The 24,171-nt window shown below is 45.7% G+C and overlaps 1 protein-coding gene across 1 annotated transcript in view; it reads right to left on the bottom strand.

The window, feature by feature from the left end:
- Nucleotides 1-526: 526 nt before the first annotated feature.
- LOC111837206 (uncharacterized) overlaps nt 527-24,171 on the bottom strand; it is a 118,957-nt gene continuing 95,312 nt past the window's right edge. The window contains exons 17-22 of the mRNA XM_072718648.1: nt 9,857-9,952; nt 9,312-9,330; nt 4,641-4,695; nt 2,784-2,852; nt 2,096-2,159; nt 527-1,366 (exon numbers count right to left, since the gene is read on the bottom strand). Coding sequence (XP_072574749.1) covers nt 2,112-2,159; nt 2,784-2,852; nt 4,641-4,695; nt 9,312-9,330; nt 9,857-9,952 — 287 coding nt within the window. The 3' untranslated portion in view covers nt 527-1,366; nt 2,096-2,111. The remainder of the gene's footprint in view (nt 1,367-2,095; nt 2,160-2,783; nt 2,853-4,640; nt 4,696-9,311; nt 9,331-9,856; nt 9,953-24,171) is intronic.

The following is a 24,171-nucleotide window of genomic DNA, read 5'->3' as shown; positions in this document are numbered from 1 at the left end:
GTCTGAAAATGCTTCCAGAAGTTATATATAAGGCAATAAACAATGTACATGAAATATGTAAATCAAAATGTAAAGCTCTGATGCGCAAACTGGAGAAGGGGATCGGATTGTATGCATCGTCGTACATACAGAATTATGAAGGTCGGTTAATAGTTTTAGCTTTATTATGTCATATAACATGTTATGCTATACATTATAGCCCAGTTTCCCAAAACGTTCGTAGGGCTAAGATCATCATAACTAAGAGAGAGAATTCAAACTGATAGTGTCTCATCCATCTTGCAATGGTCTTAGGACTGCAATGCTTTTGGGAAACTGGACCCTAGGATTCAGTATATGGCCTTGCAGCTGTAGAAAGGTCTGCTTCTCCAGCCTGCTCTCAACCATACTGACTTCTGACAGGAACTCTCTCCTTCTAATGCTGAGATGTGGGAGTGTGTCCCTCAGCCTGAGAATCCATACAGTGACTCTGTTCACTCGATGCCAATCTAATGTCACCAGGCAAGGAGACACTGGAGACAGTTGGTGCACAGAGGGACCCAAGAATGGGCAAGTTTATTGTGGAACATTAGGAAACAGTATACCACAGTATACCACAGTATACCACAAGGGGGCCTGTGATGAGGTGGTGACCCACTCAGGGTGGTCACACCCCTGCTTGCCGGTCAATCTCCATTCTCCACCTGCAAAAACACATGCGCACCTGCATGCGTGTTTCTCGTCTTCCATGGCTTTTCATTCCAGCCAATCTCAGTCCCAGTTATAGAGGCACATTTAGTGCCCAATTCTAGCCCACACTTATTAAAATATTTATTTTTTCAGTTTTTTTTTTCCGTCAAAATTGTCAGCACATTATGTTAAAAGACTGTAACCACCCCCAGACTGGAGTCAAAATCACTCCAATCAATACAATTGTATCCCATAAGCACTTGTGCTGGTCAGCGGTGAGGAAACCATAGTTATATCGGTACTAGGTGGTACTGATCAGTAGCCTTCCAACAAGTTTGTTATATCATATGGTACCGCACCCCCCCCGCCCCCATCCTGACTGGCTTTCAGCATGGTGAGTGGTACAGCGTCACCCTGACTGGTGTTCAGCTTGGTGACTAGTCTGGTGGGGTACCATCACACCAATTACAGAGGAAACACTCAGATCAAGAGCTGGGAGGATTCACAGTATATTCACTAAATGTCCTGAAACTTTTAAACTTAATCTAACAGCGAACACCCTGAATCTCTATAGATACAGTATATCTCAATGAAAACCTTACATGAAACCATATGAAGTTCATAAGACCCAAAAACATGATGCAAGACCCAGAAAGTCATGCCTCCACCTTGACTGCTTGCTTTTCTGAGTGAAGACCTGCCATTGAAATTCAAAGAGAAGAACAGAGTAATTACAGGAATCATCAAATGCTAGTATGAGCGTAATATAGCCATAGACCAATAAAAACAGTGAGGATTTATTCAGAATAATTACAGATAATTATAATGTATATTTTAATATTGTAATGAATACAACAAATGTGAGAGAATCATATACAAATACTTCCAGTATGTCTCTCTATAGACAGACTGTTCCTGGACAAGCTGACAAGCAGATTCGGTGACATGAGGGGCTGCAGGCCGCCTCATTCACACAAGTGGGCCTCCTCAAAACAAAGGTTCATCTGCTACCCAACCAAGTCTCTCAAGTCAAACACAATAAACTGTAACAGATCACTGATAATCTGGTGACTGATTATCTCGCTGGCCTGATTATTCAACAGACCATGGCACCTTCAAATAGAAAACTGTAATTAGGATTTCAGTGCTCCTCTCCCAATAATCAGGGAACAGCAGAAGGCAAAGCTCTATCATAACGATAATGCTTGTCACACATTAAAATGTATGTCAGGAAAGACCAGTATCATAAATGCAGGGATACAATTTATAGTCCTCTGGCATAAAAATCAAGCACAAACCTCACATATAAATGACCTTATCCTTACCTAAACCCAGCCCCAAACATGCTAAACTGCTGTATAGTTGTATAAAATCTGCATAGATTCTTCTAATTAAACATGTATAAATGCCTGATATGCATATTTACCTCCTCTGGGTTTGGTTCATTGTGAAGGTGAAGATGCCTCCATATCCTGATTGTCATGTGATCTCTGTAAAAAGTGACTGTCAGTTCATACATTTCATGAATTGACTATTCATACTGATAGTTTTTGTCAAAAAATAATGTAGAGGCCATGAAGTGGTATTTACCCTTCAGTTTACATGACTAATTCTAAAGTAGCTAAACATTAAAATAATGTTAACATCCTAGCAATTGGATCACTAAATCGATACATTCCATACTGTCTAATGTAGTGACAATGACAGCCTTGCCTTAAGAACCAGAAAGAAAATATTTCATTAACTGCTCTGTATTCGATCCATTGGAATGAACAGGTGAACAGTCGTCTATCTTGTGACTGTCATGTGATCTCTACAAAAGTATTAGCGTTAGCTCATAAATCAGATAAATCATATTTTCAGATTCCATTAAACAAGCAGCAGTCACTGTGAAGTGGTAACTTACTTTTTGGTTTACAGAAGGGTGTCAAGACTATAGTCACCATGTGAATGCAATAATTTACAGTCCTCTGGCACAAAAATCAAACAGTATTTTGATCATGAACAAACATCATATATAAATGTCCTTTCTTTCTGTCCATATCCCTACGAAACTCAACCCAAAACTGCTTAACTAACATTTTTGCTGATACTGGCCCCTAGTGCATATTCACCTGCTCTGCATTTGGTCTATCGGGATCAGGGGGTGACAAGGCATTCATCTCCTGATTGTCACATGATCTCTGCAAAAGGGATTCAGTTGATTAATGGAAGCAGTGAGTTTGAAATTTAACATCTGACACTGACCATGAAGTGGTATTTAACTTTCAGTTTACATGACTAGTTTTAAAGTAACCAAACATGCAAACGACCAGCCAGCAGTCTTCAACCAGAGGCGGATTTGTTGTTTCAAAAAGTCACTTTAGCACTGTTATATGTCAATGACTTAATAATCAGCTAGAAAGTAGAGTCAAAAAATTGTCGCTAGCTAGCTGGTTATCAGAAAATACTGCTTCAGCATCTCCTAAACAAGAAATGAGTTTAATATTGAATGCAGTGACTTTGTGGCCAACAGCGGGCGTTGGTGACCCATGTAAATGCATGTTGGAGAACATGTCTACATGTCCACTGTCTACAACCAAACAACTATAAATACAAAGTCAAACACTTAAACTGAAAGTCTTCACAACATTCATGCATGGGCAATGTAAGAAATTAGCTTCCTTCCTGACAGATTTCAATAGATGTCTGATATAATGACCAAGTTGATATGTCCGCAATCCCTAACATGTTCAACGACACGCGAATATGAATGTTGTCCATGGACAGCACTAAATGTCTCATACTTTGCTGTGTATATAGTCTGTGTATTTGTGTATGTTTGTCTGCGTAGAGAGAGGTACATGGGAGGGAGGGGGGGGTTGAGGCTGCCTGAGCATCTGCCCCTTTTTCCTCAAAGGACTGAAATGGCCCCCCTTTGATGTTCTAAGTGCCGTTTTCCATTAAGATTTCTCTGCACGTCACTGTAGGTATGTAGGTATAGGTTGAAAATCTGTGGGGGTACATGACTGTAAAAAGTTGACTTTTGACAGAGTACACCAATTCCTTGTAAACAAACAAGAAATATCGGTGAACAAGTGACTTTATCTTGCTTTATGGCTGAGCTCAACTTCTGAATGGTTAAACATGGTTAATCACTCTCCTTCTGAGACAGACATACATATATAGATACAGTTGAGAGAAAAACTTGGGCTCTGAGTGCCAGGTCAGGCCATTTGTCTGGATCCGCTGGAGCACTTTGTGTGACCAGACCACCAGATCTGCGCCTGTTCTTTGCTGTGCCACCACTGACTAGGACTTGGGCTACGTGACACGATTAAATTCTCCCATGATAAATTTCACTGAACGAAAATAATGCAGTATGACAAAAATATTACCATAACACTGCTCAAGCCAACCATACACCTCTCCAAAAAAGTCCTCAAAGCCCAGGTTTAATTAAATTCACCCACAATAAATTTATCTGAGGTCCCCACCATGAGTGTTACTAATTGGCAACTGGACTGCTACATAAAAAAAATGCTGATTGGGGGGCTGGCAATGAAAAAAATGTATAAACTTTATTTTAGAATATTTAGAAAATCACCTTGTGCCCCACATTTTAAGAATCACTGACTTGTACAATGATCATGGGAACTTTCCAAAAAGATCCACGGAATACGCTTAGATGGCAGATTGCTGTGTTCACAAGATGTCAGCGGCAACCTCCCTTCCCACCCTCTGCTGCCACCTATTGCTGCTGTTTCAATTTTGGGGTGATTTGTCTCAAAATTTAATCAGCTGCAGTGTGTCACCCATACAATTCCTCTGAAAAGTTTGGAAAAGTTCGGTAAAAATTCTTTCCAAATTATCCACTTAATGAGAAAGTGTTTGTGGTGGACCGGTCCCAAAACCATAATATGAACAAAAAGATGTTGAGAAACAGGTCCCAGGACACCAACCAGAGGGTCAGATGCATCTTGGGCACCTACCTGATCCAGCTTGGTATCTTGGTATCTCCTAACCAAGCCCATTCCTTCTTTTATTCTAAAGAAAAGATATTACAGTTATTACAACAGAGGTTTTCCAATAAAAGCTTAAATTTTCAATTTAAATTAAAGTCAATTTTCATGTGTACCATGCTGATTCCCAATATTATCTTACATTTAGGTCATCAAGAGTATAAGAGTATGGTTCCCACACAAGAACCGGATTATAAAGATGAACTGGAATGAAACTGCAGAATATTTCAATAACACACGAGGCTCTATTTTGATGATCTAATGCAAAGTGAAAAGTGCGACTAACTGTTATGGGCGTGTTCAAATCCATTTCGGCATTTAGATAGTGGAAAAACAGACGTGGCACCAGCGCAAGGTGTAAAAACGATGTCCGAATTCTCCTAAGTTTTCAGAGGTGTGTTTTGGGCATAACAAGCAATAAACCAATCAGAATGGCACGTGACCTCACCTTTAAAAGGCAGCGGCTCTTGATCTAGGGGATTGCTATTACAATGGTTGTGTTTGACCAGCAAGCCAGATCGCTTTTTGCCTGAGGTGGTAGCAGCAAGTGTCTTCTCATAAACTTTTGCTTTCCGCTCTGACGACTCTTGATGTCACGCGCTCCTAACTGGGGCCCAGCAGTGTTTTGGCCCCGGAAAATTGAGCTCCGGCCAGGATATATATAAATAAAACACCAGCACCTCACACCTCCCAGTTTGGGCTCTGTGTAGTTTACGTGGTGACTCAGTGGGTAACACTGGCACCTCCCGGCTTGGGCTCTGTGTAGTTTACGTGGTGACTCAGTGGGTAACACTGGCACCTCACACCCCCCGGCTTGGGCTCTGTGTAGTTTGCGTGGTGACTCAGTGGGTAACACTGGCACCTCACACCCCCCGGCTTGGGCTCTGTGTAGTTTACGTGGTGACTCAGTGGGTAACACTGGCACCTCCCGGCTTGGGCTCTGTGTAGTTTACGTGGTGACTCAGTGGGTAACACTGGCACCTCACACCCCCCGGCTTGGGCTCTGTGTAGTTTGCGTGGTGACTCAGTGGGTAACACTGGCACCTCACACCCCCCGGCTTGGGCTCTGTGTAGTTTACGTGGTGACTCAGTGGGTAACACTGGCACCTCCCGGCTTGGGCTCTGTGTAGTTTACGTGGTGACTCAGTGGGTAACACTGGCACCTCACACCCCCCGGCTTGGGCTCTGTGTAGTTTGCGTGGTGACTCAGTGGGTAACACTGGCACCTCACACCCCCCGGCTTGGGCTCTGTGTAGTTTACGTGGTGACTCAGTGGGTAACACTGGCACCTCACACCTCCCGGCTTGGGCTCTGTGTAGTTTGCGTGGTGACTCAGTGGGTAACACTGACACCTCACACCTCCCGGCTTGGGCTCTGTGTAGTTTACGTGGTGACTCAGTGGGTAACACTGGCACCTCCCGGCTTGGGCTCTGTGTAGTTTACGTGGTGACTCAGTGGGTAACACTGGCACCTCACACCCCCCGGCTTGGGCTCTGTGTAGTTTGCGTGGTGACTCAGTGGGTAACACTGACACCTCACACCTCCCGGCTTGGGCTCTGTGTAGTTTACGTGGTGACTCAGTGGGTAACACTGGCACCTCCCGGCTTGGGCTCAGTGTAGTTTATGTGGTGACTCAGTGGGTAACACTGGCACCTCACACCCCCCGGCTTGGGCTCTGTGTAGTTTGCGTGGTGACTCAGTGGGTAACACTGGCACCTCACACCCCCCGGCTTGGGCTCTGTGTAGTTTACGTGGTGACTCAGTGGGTAACACTGGCACCTCACACCCCCCGGCTTGGGCTCTGTGTAGTTTACGTGGTGACTCAGTGGGTAACACTGGCACCTCACACCCCCCGGCTTGGGCTCTGTGTAGTTTGCGTGGTGACTCAGTGGGTAACACTGGCACCTCACACCTCCCGGCTTGGGCTCTGTGTAGTTTACGTGGTGACTCAGTGGGTAACACTGGCACCTCACACCTCCCGGCTTGGGCTCTGTGTAGTTTACGTGGTGACTCAGTGGGTAACACTGGCACCTCACACCTCCCGGCTTGGGCTCTGTGTAGTTTGCATGGTGACTCAGTGGGTAACACTGGCACCTCCCGGCTTGGGCTCTGTGTAGTTTACGTGGTGACTCAGTGGGTAACACTGGCACCTCACACCCCCCGGCTTGGGCTCTGTGTAGTTTGCGTGGTCACTCGGTGGGTAACACTGGCACCTCACACCTCCCGGCTTGGGCTCTGTGTAGTTTACGTGGTGACTCAGTAGTTAACACTGGCACCTCCCGGCTTGGGCTCTGTGTAGTTTGCGTGGTCACTCGGTGGGTAACACTGGCACCTCACACCTCCCGGCTTGGGCTCTGTGTAGTTTGCGTGGTCACTCGGTGGGTAACACTGGCACCTCACACCTCCCGGCTTGGGCTCTGTGTAGTTTACGTGGTGACTCAGTGGGTAACACTGGCACCTCCCGGCTTGGGCTCTGTGTAGTTTACGTGGTGACTCAGTGGGTAACACTGGCACCTCACACCCCCCGGCTTGGGCTCTGTGTAGTTTGCGTGGTGACTCAGTGGGTAACACTGGCACCTCACACCCCCCGGCTTGGGCTCTGTGTAGTTTACGTGGTGACTCAGTGGGTAACACTGGCACCTCACACCCCCCGGCTTGGGCTCTGTGTAGTTTACGTGGTGACTCAGTGGGTAACACTGGCACCTCACACCCCCCGGCTTGGGCTCTGTGTAGTTTGCGTGGTGACTCAGTGGGTAACACTGGCACCTCACACCCCCCGGCTTGGGCTCTGTGTAGTTTGCGTGGTGACTCAGTGGGTAACACTGGCACCTCACACCCCCCGGCTTGGGCTCTGTGTAGTTTGCGTGGTGACTCAGTGGGTAACACTGGCACCTCACACCTCCCGGCTTGGGCTCTGTGTAGTTTGCGTGGTGACTCAGTGGGTAACACTGGCACATCCCGGCTTGGGCTCTGTGTAGTTTACGTGGTGACTCAGTGGGTAACACTGGCACCTCACACCCCCCGGCTTGGGCTCTGTGTAGTTTGCGTGTTGACTCAGTGGGTAACACTGGCACCTCACACCCCCCGGCTTGGGCTCTGTGTAGTTTACGTGGTGACTCAGTGGGTAACACTGGCACCTCACACCCCCCGGCTTGGGCTCTGTGTAGTTTGCGTGGTGACTCAGTGGGTAACACTGGCACCTCACACCCCCCGGCTTGGGCTCTGTGTAGTTTACGTGGTGACTCAGTGGGTAACACTGGCACCTCACACCTCCCTGCTTGGGCTCTGTGTAGTTTACGTGGTGACTCAGTGGGTAACACTGGCACCTCACACCTCCCTGCTTGGGCTCTGTGTAGTTTACGTGGTGACTCAGTGGGTAACACTGGCACCTCACACCCCCCGGCTTGGGCTCTGTGTAGTTTACGTGGTGACTCAGTGGGTAACACTGGCACCTCACACCCCCCGGCTTGGGCTCTGTGTAGTTTGCGTGGTGACTCAGTGGGTAACACTGGCACCTCACACCCCCCGGCTTGGGCTCTGTGTAGTTTACGTGGTGACTCAGTGGGTAACACTGGCACCTCACACCTCCCTGCTTGGGCTCTGTGTAGTTTACGTGGTGACTCAGTGGGTAACACTGGCACCTCACACCCCCCGGCTTGGGCTCTGTGTAGTTTACGTGGTGACTCAGTGGGTAACACTGGCACCTCACACCCCCCGGCTTGGGCTCTGTGTAGTTTACGTGGTGACTCAGTGGGTAACACTGGCACCTCACACCCCCCGGCTTGGGCTCTGTGTAGTTTACGTGGTGACTCAGTGGGTAACACTGGCACCTCACACCTCCCGGCTTGGGCTCAGTGTAGTTTGCGTGGTGACTCAGTGGGTAACACTGGCACCTCACACCCCTGGCTTGGGCTCTGTGTAGTTTACTTGGTGACTCAGTGGGTGACACTGGCACCTCACACCCCCGGCTTGGGCTCTGTGTAGTTTACGTGGTGACTCAGTGGGTGACACTGGCACCTCACACCTCCCGGCTTGGGCTCTGTGTAGTTTACGTGGTGACTCAGTGGGTGACACTGGCACCTCACGCCCCCCGGCTTGGGCTCTGTGTAGTTTACGTGGTGACTCAGTGGGTAACACTGGCACCTCACGCCCCCCGGCTTGGGCTCTGTGTAGTTTACGTGGTGACTCAGTGGGTAACACTGGTACCTCACACCCCCCGGCTTGGGCTCTGTGTAGTTTGCGTGGTGACTCAGTGGGTAACACTGGCACCTCACACCCCCCGGCTTGGGCTCTGTGTAGTTTACGTGGTGACTCAGTGGGTAACACTGGCACCTCACACCCCCGGCTTGGGCTCTGTGTAGTTTACTTTCTCTCCCCATGTTTCCCCAGATACTCCGGTTTCCTCCCAGTCCCAAAACATGAGGTCAGGCCAACTGGCATCTCTAAATGTCCCATCATATGTGAATGTGTGTGTTTGCTCTGTGATAGACTGGCATCCTGCCCAGGGTGTCCCCTGCCTTGTGCCCTGCATTCCCTGTGACAAGTGCCAGACTCACTCCAATGGATGGATGGATGGATGGATAGATTTTTTTCTACATTTCTATCATTTTATTATAAAAAATTGCTGGTACATATACTCACTTTTCTTTTTTGGCCAAACCTGTAATTTACAAAAATACAGTTAAACATGTTCAATTATGTTCAAATAAGTTAGACATCAATTATCAGTAAGACATCAGTATGGAGTTTAATGTAGCTGCCAAGTTGTAAAAATATATAATTTCTAATTATATAACAATGATATAATTGATACTAATAACGTTTATTGACGTGCGTACTGCATTACAGAGGTTGTGTTTATTTTACCTCATATTTTATCTTGTCTATTTGTAATAGTCAGGCTCCCCATTACAGCACAAGTGCCCCCTCCTGGCCAGGAGGCCATTACAGTCCTACACCACTATAACAGCATCATAAAGGTGGACCAAAAAATCCCAAAAGAATTAAAGCAGTAGTATTATGGAAGGTTACGTCCTGAGCCAGACAACGAGAAAAATAAATAAAATTATGACATTACAAATTGTATAATATTCATGCAGGTTACGTGCTGAACATGTGGAGATACTGGAAAAGTCCCAGTACACATATCCAACCTTTATGGTAAGTTATGCCTCTGTTATACTTACAGTATGCAGACATCTCTATAACAAACCAGCCAAAGAGGAAGACAGACCCAGAAATCAGGACAATCAGCCGTAGATCCAGTGGCTGTTTTCCTGTGTCTGAAATGACATCATCACAAAAATCACTGAGCTGAGGTCAGTAAATCAGCAGGAAGTGACAGATATTAAACCACACAAATACATACAGTACTGTGCATAAGTCTTAGGCAGGCAAAAAAAATGATGTTTAGATTATCCTCGTGTTGGTGTAAAACTATGATATTATGCCTGTCAAAGTGTGTCAGCTTAGCCATTTCAGAACCTCTGCTAAAATCATCCCAGTTTTTGCAGCAACCGTCCAGTGCAGCCATGTATTTTTTGACTTGGCCACTAGCACACTTCATACAGCTAGTCAATCTGTCACTGACCTTTTAAACCAAATTATTTAATTATTTAATTGAGCTGTTGGTGAAATTTAACAAAATCATGGAATGGCTGAGGTGCCCCTGAGGAGAAGTTTGGGAACTGAAGCGGTGTTCATCTAGCCATCCAACTAGATATCAGTAAGTTTTTAGAAAACAGAAGAAATTATTACTAGTTTTTATTGTGTTACTCTTAATATGCACATGTTCTAATGTTAAATTGTGTTTTTTGTTCTAAGCCAAAGTACACTTGCTACCCAGATAAACAGCTTTAAACATTTCTTTGGACTGCCTAGACTTTTGCACAGTACTGTATATTTCCTACATGGTTTGTGCAATTTAGCTGCATTGTTAAGTTTACCTAGTAAAAGTAAAATTTCCAGAGAAACATCTCAAAGTTTTAGTGTATTTACCTGCTTTGAGTGTTAGTGCTACAGCCAGGGCGAGAGAATTCACGAGAGGAGGACCAAAAGCCCCTGAGAAATATACATATTTACGGGGTTCGACTGAAAGGTAGAGAGAAAAGCATTAGTCATACAGCTACATACAGTGTCATGACAAAGTACTTGCCCCTCATTCCCTCCATTTTTGCTTATCCATCACACTTAATTGTGTATGATCGCTAAACCTATTTAGGGCAACCTGTGTAAAAAACAAGTAGTTGTTAAATGTTTCATTTAATAAAGAAAATAACTCACCAACACCCACATCACTCATGTGACAAATTACCCCCCTAAACTTAATACTTAGTTTTTGCCATTTTTAGCAGCAACAACTGCAATCAAGCACTTGTGATAAGCTTTGGCAATGCTATGGAGAATTTTTGGCTCACTCTTCTCAATGTAATCATTTAAATTTTTGACTATAAACTGCCCATTTAAGGTCTAGTCATCACATCTCAATGGGGTTCAATTAATGACTTTGACTATGCCACTCCATCCATCCATCCATCCTGGAGCACTCCCCACAGGACTCCCTGAGGGACACGGTTCTCCAAGCCCACAAAGCACATGTAGACTGGTTCGGCAAACTCCCATGCACCCTCCAGGACCCTGCTGAGAGTATAGAGCTGGTCCACTGTTCCACGGCCGGGGCGAAAACCACACTGCTCTTCCTGAATCCGAGATTCGACATTCTGACGGACCCTCCTCTCCAGGACTCCCGAATAGACTTGACCAGGGAGGCTGAGGAGTGTGATCCCCCTATAGTTGGAGCACACCCTCTGGTCCACCATCTTAAAGAGGGGGACCACCACCCCTGTCTACCAATCCAGACACACCGCCCCCGATGTCCACGCGATGCTGCAGATGCGTGTCAACCAGGACAGCCCTGCAACATCCAGAGTCTTCAGGAACTCCAGGCGGATCTCATCCACCCCTGGGGCCCAGCCACCGAGGAGCTTTTTAACCACCTCAGCGACCTCTGCCCCAGAGATAGGCGAGTCCACCCCCAAGTCCCCAGACTCAGACTCTGCCAAACTCCTCCCACACCCAGGTGTTTGCCTCAGCGACCACCGAAGCCGTGTACTGCTTGGCCCTCTGGGTCTCATCAGCTGCCTCTGGAGTTCCACAGGCCAAAAAGGCCTGATAGGATTCCTTCTTCAGGTTGACGACATCCCTCACCGTTGGTGCCCACCAGCCGCTTTGGGTATTGCCGCCGCGACAAGCACTGATTACCTTATGGCCACAGCTCCGGTCAGCCGCCTCCATGTCTCAATGTCCCCCGCCTCCCCTGGGACCTGGGAGAAGCTCTGCTTCAGAGTAGGAGTTGAAGCTCCTTCGGACAGGGGATTGCGGCAGATGTTCCCAGCATACCCTCACTATACTTTTTGTCCTACCAGGCCTGACCAGCTTCCTCCCCCACCAGCCGAGCCAACCCACCACCAGGTGGTGATCGGTTGACAGCTCCGCCCCTCTCCTCACCCGAGTGTCAAACACATGCGGCCGCAACCTGGCCGTTCCTCCAGGTCTCACTGTCATTGCCCACGTGAGCACTGAAGTCCCCCAGCAGAACAAGAGAGTCCCTAGGAGGAGCGCTCTCCAACACCCCTTCCAGGGATTCTAAAAAGGGTGGGTATTCTGACCTGCCATTTGGCGCATAAGCGCAGGCCCCTTCCCCCCACCCGAAGGCAAAGGGAGGCTACCCTCTAGTCCACCGCGGTAAACCCCAATGTACAGGTGCCCAGCCAGGGGGCAATAAGTATTCCCACCCTAGCTCGGCTCCTCTCCCCGTGAGCAACTCCAGAGTGGAAGAGGGTCCACCCCCCCTCAAGGAGACTGATTCCAGAGCCCAAGCCATACGTCGAGGTGAGCCCGACTATATCTATTTGGAACCTCACAACCTCATGCACCAGCTCAGGCTCCTTCCCTGCCAGAGAGGTGACATTCCATGTCCCTAGAGCTAGCTTCTGCAGCCGAGGATCGGACCGCCAAGGTCCCCGCCTTTGGCCACTGGTCAACTCATACTGCACCCAACCCCCTTGACCCCTCCTACAGGTGGTGAGCCCATTGGAGGGGGGACCCACGTTCCCTCTTTGGACTGTGCCCGACCAGGCCCCATGGGTATAGGCCTGGCCAACAGGCACTCACCATCAAGCCCCACCCCCAGGCCTGGCTCCAGGGGGGGCCCAGTGACTCGCGTCTGGGCGAGGGAAAACGTGTATCAATGTTATTTTTCTTCATAAGGGATCTAATGAGCCGCACTTCATCTGGTTCCTCACCCAGAACCTGCTTGCCTAGGGTGACTCTACCAGGGGAATAAAGCCCCAGGCAACTTAGCTCCTGGGATCATTGGAACACGCAAACCCCTCCAGCACGATAAGGTGTCGGCCACACAAGGCAGAATACTATATAAAACTCACCGATTTCTTATCAGTAAGTCTCCGTCGCCAGGTGTCGGGACCGGAACGGTTTGCAAGGATACAGCGTCCCTGGTCATTGTCCTGCTGCATAACCCAATTGCATTTGAGCTTCCAATCACAGACTGATGATGGACATTCTCCTTCAGCACTTTCTGGCAAACAGCTGAATTCATGCTTCCCTCAATTACAGCAAGTCGCCCAGGCCGTGCAGCAGCAAAGCATCCCCACAGCATCACTCTGCCTCCACCATGTTCTTTGTGTGGAAGCTGCGTTAGCTTTACGCCAGATGTAGCAGGAGTTATGTCTAACTGATAGCTCAATAAGCCACAGAACATTCCATAGGCTTCAACATGGAGTTGGTCCCCTTTTTGCACTTATAACAGCTGCCACAAGAGCATTGGTGAGGACTGGCTTGCAATCTAATTTTCTAGTGTTTGATGGGGTTGAGGTCAGGGCTCTGTGTGGACCAGTCAAGTTCTTCAAACTCACCCAACCATGTCTTTATGGACCCTGCTTTGTGCACTGGGGTGCAGTCATGGTGGAAGAGAAAAAGGCTTTTCCCCAAACTGTTCCCACAAAGTAGAATCGTCCAGAATGACTTGGTATGCTGAAGCATACAGGAACTAAGGGGCCCCTGAAAAACAGCCCCATACCATGATCCCTCATTCACCAAACTTTACAGTTGGCACAATGCAGTCATGCAGGTAGTATTTTCCTGTCATCCACCAAACCCAGACTCGTCCATCAGACTGCCAGACAGAGAAGTGTGATTCGTCACTCCACAGAACACGTTTCCTCTGCTCCAGAGTCCAGTGGCAGTGTGATTTACCCCACTCCATCCAATGCTTGGCATTGTACTTAGTGATGTGGGGCTTGCATGCAGCTGCTCGGTCATGGAAGCCCATTCCATGAAGCTCCCGGTGCACAGTGTTTATGCTGGGGTTAATGCCAGAGGAAGTCTGAAACTCTGCAGCTACTGAGTGAACAGAGCATTGGCGACTTTTATGCACTATGGACCTCAGCACTCAGTGACCCTGCTCTCTTACTTTACATGGTCTACGGCTTTGCAATAATACAACTTACAGTTAATGGTGGAATGTCTAGCAGGGAAGAAATTCCTGGACTGACTTATTGCAAACAATTTAGTGTTATGAATAAGAAAAAATTGAGGGAATCGGGATTAGAATACTTTGTTATGGTACAGTATATACATTCAAACAGCTGTACATCTGTAAATTATGCTCTGTTTACATAATAATAATAATAATAATAATAATAATAATAATAATAAAACATTCAGAATCAAATATTTAAAACAACTTTCAGTGAATGGGTTGTTTAAAAATAAAAAAAGAAAATACATACCAAATAAATATTCCCGAAGCCAGAATCGAAAGAGCAATGTGACAGTCAATATGTAGACAAACACAAACTCGCAGATTTTTGCAGGTTGTCCTGTGGATAAAATTAGTTGTAGTTCATTTCAGTTTTAAATATAGCCATCCATCCATCCATCCATGTTCTATAACTGCTAACCCTATTTAAGGTTGCAGGGGGTCCGTAAATGCGATGGTGAAATACAACAAAGGTTATTAAAGATATGACCAACTTCCTGTTCCTCTAAAATCAGTAAATGCATCTCTGAAGATACACAGAAGAACTCTAATAACAAAGCACTCCATCACTGGAAGTGTTCTTTTTACAATTTACACATAATGTATGAAATACCTGTCTATTCTGTATTGATTACACAAAATATATGCCTTTATTAGTAAGGTGTAATTCATCAATGACTTGATACTAGAAACAGTTATTGTATGAACTGCAACCCCCCCCAAAAAAATTCAGGTTTATAAGCATTTTACAAACACCATTTACCAAAAAAGACTGAGAGTTAAAGCTCTATTACAGTCAAATGGTTTCCTTACGGTTTAAAGTTTTCCTTACCTTTGTCATTTTCGAGCATCACACTTAGATACAGGAAACTTAATGTTAGGTGAAGCAAAAAGAAAATCACCAAAAGGATTTTCTGAGCAAAATCTGAAAAGCAATAAAATATGTAAAACAACAGATTAAATGAACATAAAATACAACAGGCCCCATTAAACATTATCCCTCTGTGTACTTTTGGCTGTTATATCTTTGAGGGGTGGGAACTTACAGGGGGGTGGGCAAAATAATGGAACCATCAGTATATTAATTTCAAAGACCTAATAAGGAGTTCGGCCCCCTTTAGCTGCAATAATAGGTTCAGATCTTCCTACAGTGTGGTCATGGAATCCTGAGGTGTGCAGTGGGACATTGGACTGATCTTCAGAAAGAAAAGCCTCCAGTTCTTTGGAGCATTAAGGAGGTGGGAATCGACTTCACACACTATGTTCCAGAACTTCCCATAAAGCTTTAGTGGTGTTTAGATCTGGTGGCTGGGAGGCCAAGGAAGGCATCTGACTTCATCCTGGTGCTCATGAAACCTCTCCTGAATCTGTTTAGCAGTGTGTATGGGGGCATTATCATCTTGGGATAAGGGAACATCATGAGGGAACAGTGTCTGAGACACAGGGAGCAGCTGAATAAAGGAACAGCTCAGCGGCCTCAACACCTTTTAAAAGACGAGATATTGTGGATAAACAGGGTAAATAGACATTGGTGATGTGGTGGTACTTTTTTGCGGTTTAAAGTCTGACATTTGTTAAAAATAAGGATACCCTGAATTTACACAGATTACTAACTTTTGCACATCACAATACAGCTTCCATTAATATTTTAGATACGCGTATACTACTAATCTGCTTACTAAATCATGGGGGTAAATAAACATCCGTATAGTGCCAAAAAGCCGGTGTCTGGACAAATTTTTATGCCAGTCTTCCTTTAGCCCTGGTGATTATTGCGCATGCACCATTGCGATGTGACATTGATAGCCTATGTCAGTATTCACTCAGGAAGCCCGGCTCTGTGACCCTGGAAGGTATGATGTGTAATGTTATATGGTTTATCATCCAGAGCTGAACTATCCCACCATTTTATACTGTGTCTGATTGGAATGCTAACAATTAGCAATGAATGCTAACAATAGGACAGCTTATAGGACAATTATGGGGAGACGAGGCCAGGAGGCCCCAGGATGATGAGGAGAAAGGCTGATGTGAGGCTGTAAGGCAGCTGAGGAGAGAGAAGTGAGGAGAGGCGACACTTAGGAGAGGCTGCAGTCTCAGCCGCATGGGGAACATCTTGCTGAATAAATAAAGGGCTTATTATGGCTCATCATGGCACCTCCAAAGAACCAGGAATAAGCAGCAAAATACCAGGGAAACATTCATGGTGGTAAACTGTAATAATGTATCATGGTCATAAGATCTATCTAAGGGTGTGAAGTGTTTTTATGCAGAATACAGGTCAATTTGTATACTTTTGAGAAAATAGGAAAAATACAAAAATTTTACTGAAAAATTATTATCAAATGAATGTTTGAATAAGCATCATTATGCATTGCAACATCGTGTTACAATTTTAAACTACATTTAAGAAGGATAGCATCAGATTTTGAGAACGACATTGAGTTTAATTGCACTCTGTTGACAATTTAAAGGGTGACATGTAAATTATCAGTGATAAACAGGCTGAATATGGTTCTGTACAAAATTTCATACTTACAGTAAAATCCCTCCAAACACTTTATTTCAAGATACAATAAATAATCCTTGACAAAGATGCAGCCACACATTCCCAACGCAGCCACTGCAATCGGAATTGAATATTCTGAAAAGAGAAAGATCACATTAGTCTGAGGTGCCTATTTATCCACAAAGTACCACACCCTATAACTATTACAAATACAAAATTTAACATCAAGTGTGTCTGTGTTTAATAAATCAAAGGTTTTCCTCATTTAAACATTTCCTTCAGCTCCCTTTATAAAGGTACAATTCACACATTTCCAGTCACATGACACCAGGGTTGGGTTGTACTGGAATACAAACACCCTGTGTTCAGCTCATGTTATGTTTATGAACCAGTGTTCAAGAATACAGACTGAATGTTTGACATATGAAATTTCAGTCTTTTCAGGCATCATCTAACGACACCGAGGACTTGGCGCTGTGGACACTGCTGGGCGTGTGGCCAGCTTGGCCCCCTCCTCAGGGAAGCGCAGGGTCCATGTAGAGGGGGCTGTATGCACCCCAAGCACAATCACCCTGCCTCCATATGCTGCAAGAGGGATCCAGTAGCACACATGGGAGAGTCCGATCCTGCTCCCCCCCAGAAGATGATGATGATGGTGGCAGTGGTGGGTCACACCTGTGCTTAATGTCCCTGTCACAGTGGAGGGAGTCCCCTGCTCCGCCACAGTGGACACAGGGGCCACTGTGACACTGGTGAGGCCTGACATGGTGCCCACCTACCTAGAGCCGACCCCTGTGCAGCTGCACATGGTCCCCAGTGAGGTGACCCCCCCATGAGAGGCAGGGGGATGCTGTCTGTGGCTCTCAGGGGCAAGACGGTGCATCACCCAGTGTGAGTATCAGCAGTGCAGGACCCCTGCATCCTGGGGTTAGACTCCCTCAGGGCTACGGGCTGCTGGTTAGACCTAGAGTGCGGGACTCTGAGCTTCTGGGGAGGGCCTGTCATCACCCTGGCACCTGAGGTCACCCCCACCCACCCTGCCCTTGAGCCACTTAACGTTCAGTGGGGCAGCTGCTTCTGGAGTCTGAGGGCAGCTTCGCCTTGACGGAAGCAGAGGTGGGTCAGACCCACTTATGGGAGCACAGGGCTGGGCGATATCACTGAGATATCAACTTATTGTCATATAAAATTATATGAAAATGAGAAAATTAATAATAATAACAAACTGCTGATAATAAACATTGCTTGACAGCAGACAACAGCCTCTCACATCACAGAAACAAACACAATTCCATCCAATCATATGGTATTTTAAAAATGGACAACACAAGACCTGCACCTCCCCCCTACAGCCTCAGAGTGACGGCCTGGTGGAGAGGTTTCACCGCACACTGGAACAGCAGCTGCCGTCCTTATGGCAGAGCATCAGAGTGACTGGGACACACAGCTGCCCCTAGTGCTCATGGCCTGTCGCTCCTCAGGGCAGGACTCCACATCCTGCACCCCGCTCTCCTCATGTTGGGGAGAGAGCTACACACCCCAGCTCAGTTGGCCTTTAATCAGCCCCTGAGCTGAACCCCCTGGGCCAGAGTGTATAAGGAAACTGCAGGACGACCTCGAAGCAGCACACGTGTTCACATGGGACCGACAGCACAGTGCTGGCGAGCGCCAAAAGCACAGCTATGATCTCCGGGTTCAGTGAAGACATTTCCTAAATGGGGAGTTAGTTTGGGTGCGCTGCCCCCAGAGGGGAAAGGGGCCTGCAGAGTGCTGGGGCAGATTGTACAGGGTACAGCTGCCACCGAGGGGGAGGACAGGGGATCTTCACAGAGACAGGCTGGGCCCTTATAGCGGAGACGCCACCAGCCAAGCTCTGGTTTCCTCTCCCTGATCCCATGGCTATGGACATATGTTACCCTTTCAAAAACAGTTATAATGAAATTTACAGATCAAATTATATACCGCAATATATATTGTGTACCGTCTATGGTTCAAATTATACTGCAATATGAATTTTATGGCATATCGCACAGCCCTACCCTCACACTTACACAGACGAGTAACAATAAAAGAGACAGGGTCATAAACTCACTTTTCACCGTGAACACAGACGTGTTTTTATCCATCCATCCCCCTGCTGTCCAGATCCACACATAAGTCAGAATTAATGGGTTTAGACCAATCAGGGCTCAGTCCCACACATACAGACCCAGGAATTGAACCTTCAGTGTGAAGCTACAGTACTGCCCACTGTGTCACAATACCTCTGGGAACCAGCAGAGGGCGCTCACAGTCTCTCCTCCCTGCACCACTCAGAGCTCGCCAGACCGGTTCCACCAGTTCCTATCAGTGCACCAGCCTCTAGTTCCCTCCTTTCCCCTCTGCCTGTTTAAGCCCCAGCTCCCCAGCAGTCCTCATTCGGACCTTGAACCCCTGGCCTGTGTTTCCCTACCTGTGCTAGTCCTTGCTCTCTGTGTTTGCACCTGGTTCTGCTGTGTTCCAGTTGCCCTGTCTTTCATCGCCTCTGGGTCTCTGCCTCCTTTTCTGCCCCCCCCCCTTACACCCAGTCGTGACACACTGAGCTTCCACACAGCAGAAGTTATTAAATGTATTAGAAACACCCACCTCCATTTACACACATAATAAGTATGAAAATGCAGGGAGACTCACCTAATTTAAATATGTTGCTATTCCAGGCAAGAAGTTGGGAATAAATAGCAAGGAACAGCATGTTAAACACTCTGGGATTATCTGTAAGGCAAAGAGAGCAAATCAGACACCTTCATTCTCTCATCAGTCTATACAGATATAACATGATATTAAATAACAAAGTGTCCTTGGGCTTTTCTTCCCCTGAGATAAATCCTGCCGTCCCCAGGGCCCGACTGCACTGTGAGGTCATGCACAGTAAGGCCCACGATCCGAGGGCAGCGGGGCTCAGAACACAGGCCAAGGAGTCTAATGCCCTTTTAGGTCAGATCTATGGTCCCTCGGAACCCTGTGGCATGATGAAGGTGGGGGCCAGAGCATGTCGGCTGGGGGAGGGGGGGGGGGATCCTGGACCATCCCGCATGGCAGCCAGGTGCCCCCCCCCCCCAGCCTGTACACCCTACATGTTACCCTATATCAGGTCCATACAATAACATCCTACTTGGTAAAATGTCGGATGTTATCTGTCAAAAACCAGAACCTGCAAATGCCACACAAACAGCAGAGGTGGGACTCGAACCCCCAGCCCTGGAGTTAAGAAGCAGCAGTGCTGCTCACTGGGCCTGTGTGCCACGGAAAATGAAACAGCTCTAAACCTCATTCTAGTCAGAATTCTTAATATGCCAATGGACATAAATGTTAAAATGAACAAATAAATCCAAATATACTTACACATGAAATAAGCCATGATTGCAAGAATGTCTCTAAGTCGTTCTGTTCCTCCCATCCTTCGGAAGTTTATTATCTGATACACACTGAGACCAACTGAAGTAAGAGAAGATAGGTTTGAGTCATCAGACACAAAGCAAAAAAACAGATGTGTTCAATGATCGATCCTGCACAGCACTGTCACTTGGTGGGGTTCTAGGCTTGAATCCCACTTTGAACACTGTACTAAAAGTGCACAGCAGTTTAAAAAGCAGATTTAAATGGCTTTTGAAAGGTTAAACAAGAGTGTTTCAGTTGGGTATTGCATCATAGGAACCAAGTTGTGCTTATACTAATTATGGAAATTACACTTTTAAGTATCGATGTCATTCAAATGCAATATTCAAATGCAGTTTAATGTTTTGTGTTTGATTCACTACAATATAGAAAATAAACACCTCTATACCTAATTCTGCTCTAGTGTTCTTGAAGTTTCAAAGTCTAAAACAAATTTTAAATAAATACATTAACCTGAAAACCTACTTACTTGGCAATAGAATCATGATGATTGGAAACATTAATAAAGTTAAAAATGTTCCAAGTTGTTCTTTCCAAGTTGCATTTGAATAAAATTTTTCCAGATAAACACTGACAGCAACTAAAATGAAGTAAGAATAGAGTCAGTCACCATGAAATTCATGTCAGACAGAGTACAAAGACAGATGTGTTCACTGGTCCTGCACAGGCCTGTCACCTGGGGGTTCTGGGTTTGAATCCCTTATTGAACATTTTGGTATGAAAAGCACATCCCAGATGGTTTGGCTTGGACATCTAATCATCCATCCCTAAATGTACATATTAATAGTGAATAAATATTTTAACAATCCATGATGCCAATTTCTGAAATTCCAGGGGCCAGAGCAAACTAGATGTGTCATGCCCTGCTTGTCCGATCCTCCTGTGTGCAATGACCCCTCGCTACCTCATTTGAAACAAACAAAATAAATACATCCATCCATCCATAGACCACTTCTCAAGTACAGTTCCATGGTGAGACTATCCCAAACTTTGCTTTTGTGACCTGGATAATGAAACTTAGAAATGAACCCATTTTCTATGTAAAAACTAGCAAATTTGCACATTTTCATTTACATAAGGGCTGAATAAAACAACACATGAATCAAGATTTCCAGGTATTTATACTAAAGTTAGTTAAAAATGAACAAAAATGTTTATAAGTTCTTTGAGATTTGTGATTGTAACGTAATGAGGTACCCAAGGTTTGTCTTGATCCTCAAAATATGCCTTGTAGGCATCACACGCTGTAGCAGATGCTATCGCTGAGTTCTTTTTCGCTCTTGTCTTGATAAACTGGCCACGTACATACTGTAGCAGAATGCATCTGGAAACTGCTTGCAGCTTCTTGATGCCATCTCCAAAAAATAGATCTACAGGTTCACTTAGGCAGCTAGAGAAGTGGAGGCTATGGAGAGTTCTAGAAAATTCTAAAAGGTTCTTGAAAATTCTATTAAGTTTTACAACATTTTAGAACGCTCTTGAAAATTCTTGTAAGTTCTAGAAAATCCTGTATCAGCCACTCAGCACAGTATGTATGGAGCAGCTGAAGGGACATGGACAAACAAAAAAATCCTTTGATGTCAATCACAATGCTGGGAGATTCCAAGACCACTGACCACTTCGGCCACTTTTTTATGTTTGCCCATGTCCCTTTAGGGGCTCTATAGCATGGAATCTACTTGGATTGTTCTGAATAACAGGTAAATTTGACATTACCCAGGTCACAAAAGCAAAGTTTGAATAAATAAATAATAATAAAGTAAAGTTTGAAGAGAAAAACTGGCATAGTCCAATTTTTCTTTCGTCACAGGCAATTGGGAAATAAGACTTTCTGTCCAGGAACAAGAACAAGTAAACTTTTTGTTACAGTGTTATCAGTTGGTGGATTCAAGCATTGGAAGGCAGCACTGCGGGCAGAAAGGGGTTTGCAAGGCACAGGGCTCCCCAAAAGCATCGTGGTAACTGCAAAAAGAGGGAGGAACATGAGCCGCCCCTTTATTTAAGAGTAACTGTCACAACAGATAGACAAACAGATTGGACACAAAACAAAGGAAAGATACAAAGATGTCCTTAGATTAGCAGATGTAACCAGCACTTTAGATCAGCTGAGACTTTAGAGAAATCACAGCATTGGTCAGCAGATATGATGACACACTGCATACACACCTGGACCTGGCAAAAGAGAAGCAAAATGTGTCCCCAGTGCCTCTCTGCAAGTAACCAGAATCAGAGGACTTTGTTTGTGACAAATGAGGTCAAGATTCAGATTTTTATTTGTCACATGCATGAATGTCCTGTTACACCAGCAGTGAGATGAAATTGCTGCTACTCCAGACTGTGCAGCAAACAAGGTGGAGGGATATTAGTGAGGAAGTGAACAAAGCCAAGTATCTCTCTGTGTGCCTTGTATGTGGACAGTAAGTGCACTGTAAGTATGAATTGATATACGCAGGACCTGGTGTAATTTTATGATATGTTGACAACAGAGCAAAGATTCAAGAGTGTCTTATTGATTTACTCCATGTAAAGGACACAGCTGGAGCTGGTCTTGCCAAATGTCTTAGCCAGACATAAACTTTGGCCTGTATACCAACAATATAAGAGGCAGGGCTACACTGGCTGTGCTGCTCTGTCAGCCATTTACAGAGGTGTGCAAGCTGTCATACAGGAGAACAATGAGAGGTTAGGAGCAGGCACTGATTACAGAGCGTTGCCACACCCATCACACGACAAACCACCTCAGGGATGAGAACCTGAAATACAGCCATGTGACAGGTGTTACCTCAGCACCACACTAGTCCGAATGGACCAGTGTGAGTTTTTCTGGTAGCTGGAGTGCCAATCCTGTCACAACCCCCCAAATTATTCCCTGTAAGTTGGAGGACCTCCTTATAGGGCTGGATGTAGATTAACATCATACCCAGGACGAGAACAATGAGGAGGCCTGTTTAATGCTTTGCTTTGCCCAGAGACTGACCCTTGTTGCTGTGGACATGAGCTTCAGCTTCATGTAATTCCTTTGGTGTTTCTACTTTCATGAGGGGCTCTGTGAAGCAACATGGCCTTTTTATTGAGGCTCAATAAGTAGTGAGAGAGTCAGGGACAGGGAAATACAAAATTCTGCATGTTCTTAGTGTGAGAAGATGGACTTCCAGGATTAGTAATTGCAGTGTTTGTCTGTCCATCGCTCCTGTAGTGGTGACTGTGTATTGGATACAGACAAGGAATAGTTTTGATTGTGACCCCTCAGGTACAATACTGGGCCTAAGAAAGTTCACTGACTGAGTTTTGGGTGCAGCTGGTGGCTTTGTACAGAATCCTCAGTGACTGGTGTCCTATCAAACTATGTCCAAAGAGAAGATATGGACATCGGCACAGCTGTAGGACTGGTGTGTGACTGCAGATTGGAGGTATATCAGCTGGGGACTGAGGAGGTGTTTGAGGAAATATGGAAGGAAACAGACACTATAGCCTGATAGATCAATGTTCAGTGGGAGGTAAAGAGGAGTAGGAAGGTATTAAAGAAGCAAGATGAAGTCAGGCAGAATCAGACCAAGCTTACTCCGAAAGATGAGTTAAGAGGTAACTTTTTCTTTGTAGTAATACAGGGCATTACAGACATGGTCAGTCATGCTGCACATACCCCAGAAGGAAGAAGTAGAAGAGTACAAGGTGTTCATACACAGATTACAATAAGAACAAAGTCCTCCAAATTCCTTGGGTCTTTATACAGTTGTTGTGGAAAACATGCTTCTGAAAGCCTACCTAGATTTAGGCTTATTACACCTGCTTATTATCACTTTGCCAGTCTCCTCTCATAGCAATGAAAGGTCCTTTTCAGCACTAAAAATTCTCAAAAACCAACACGGGATTTTTGCCCAGAGAACTGCCATTCCCTGGATGTTTTTCTTTAGGCCCATTTTCTGTAAACCCTAGACATGGTTGTGCATGAAAATGCCAGCGGATCAGCAATTTCTGAAATACTCACACCAGCCCGT

Source organism: Paramormyrops kingsleyae, chromosome 12 (genome assembly GCF_048594095.1).
Source record: "Paramormyrops kingsleyae isolate MSU_618 chromosome 12, PKINGS_0.4, whole genome shotgun sequence".
NCBI lineage: Eukaryota > Metazoa > Chordata > Actinopteri > Osteoglossiformes > Mormyridae > Paramormyrops > Paramormyrops kingsleyae.
Note: the sequence above shows the minus strand (reverse complement) of the source record. Positions and strands in the feature narration are given on the sequence as shown.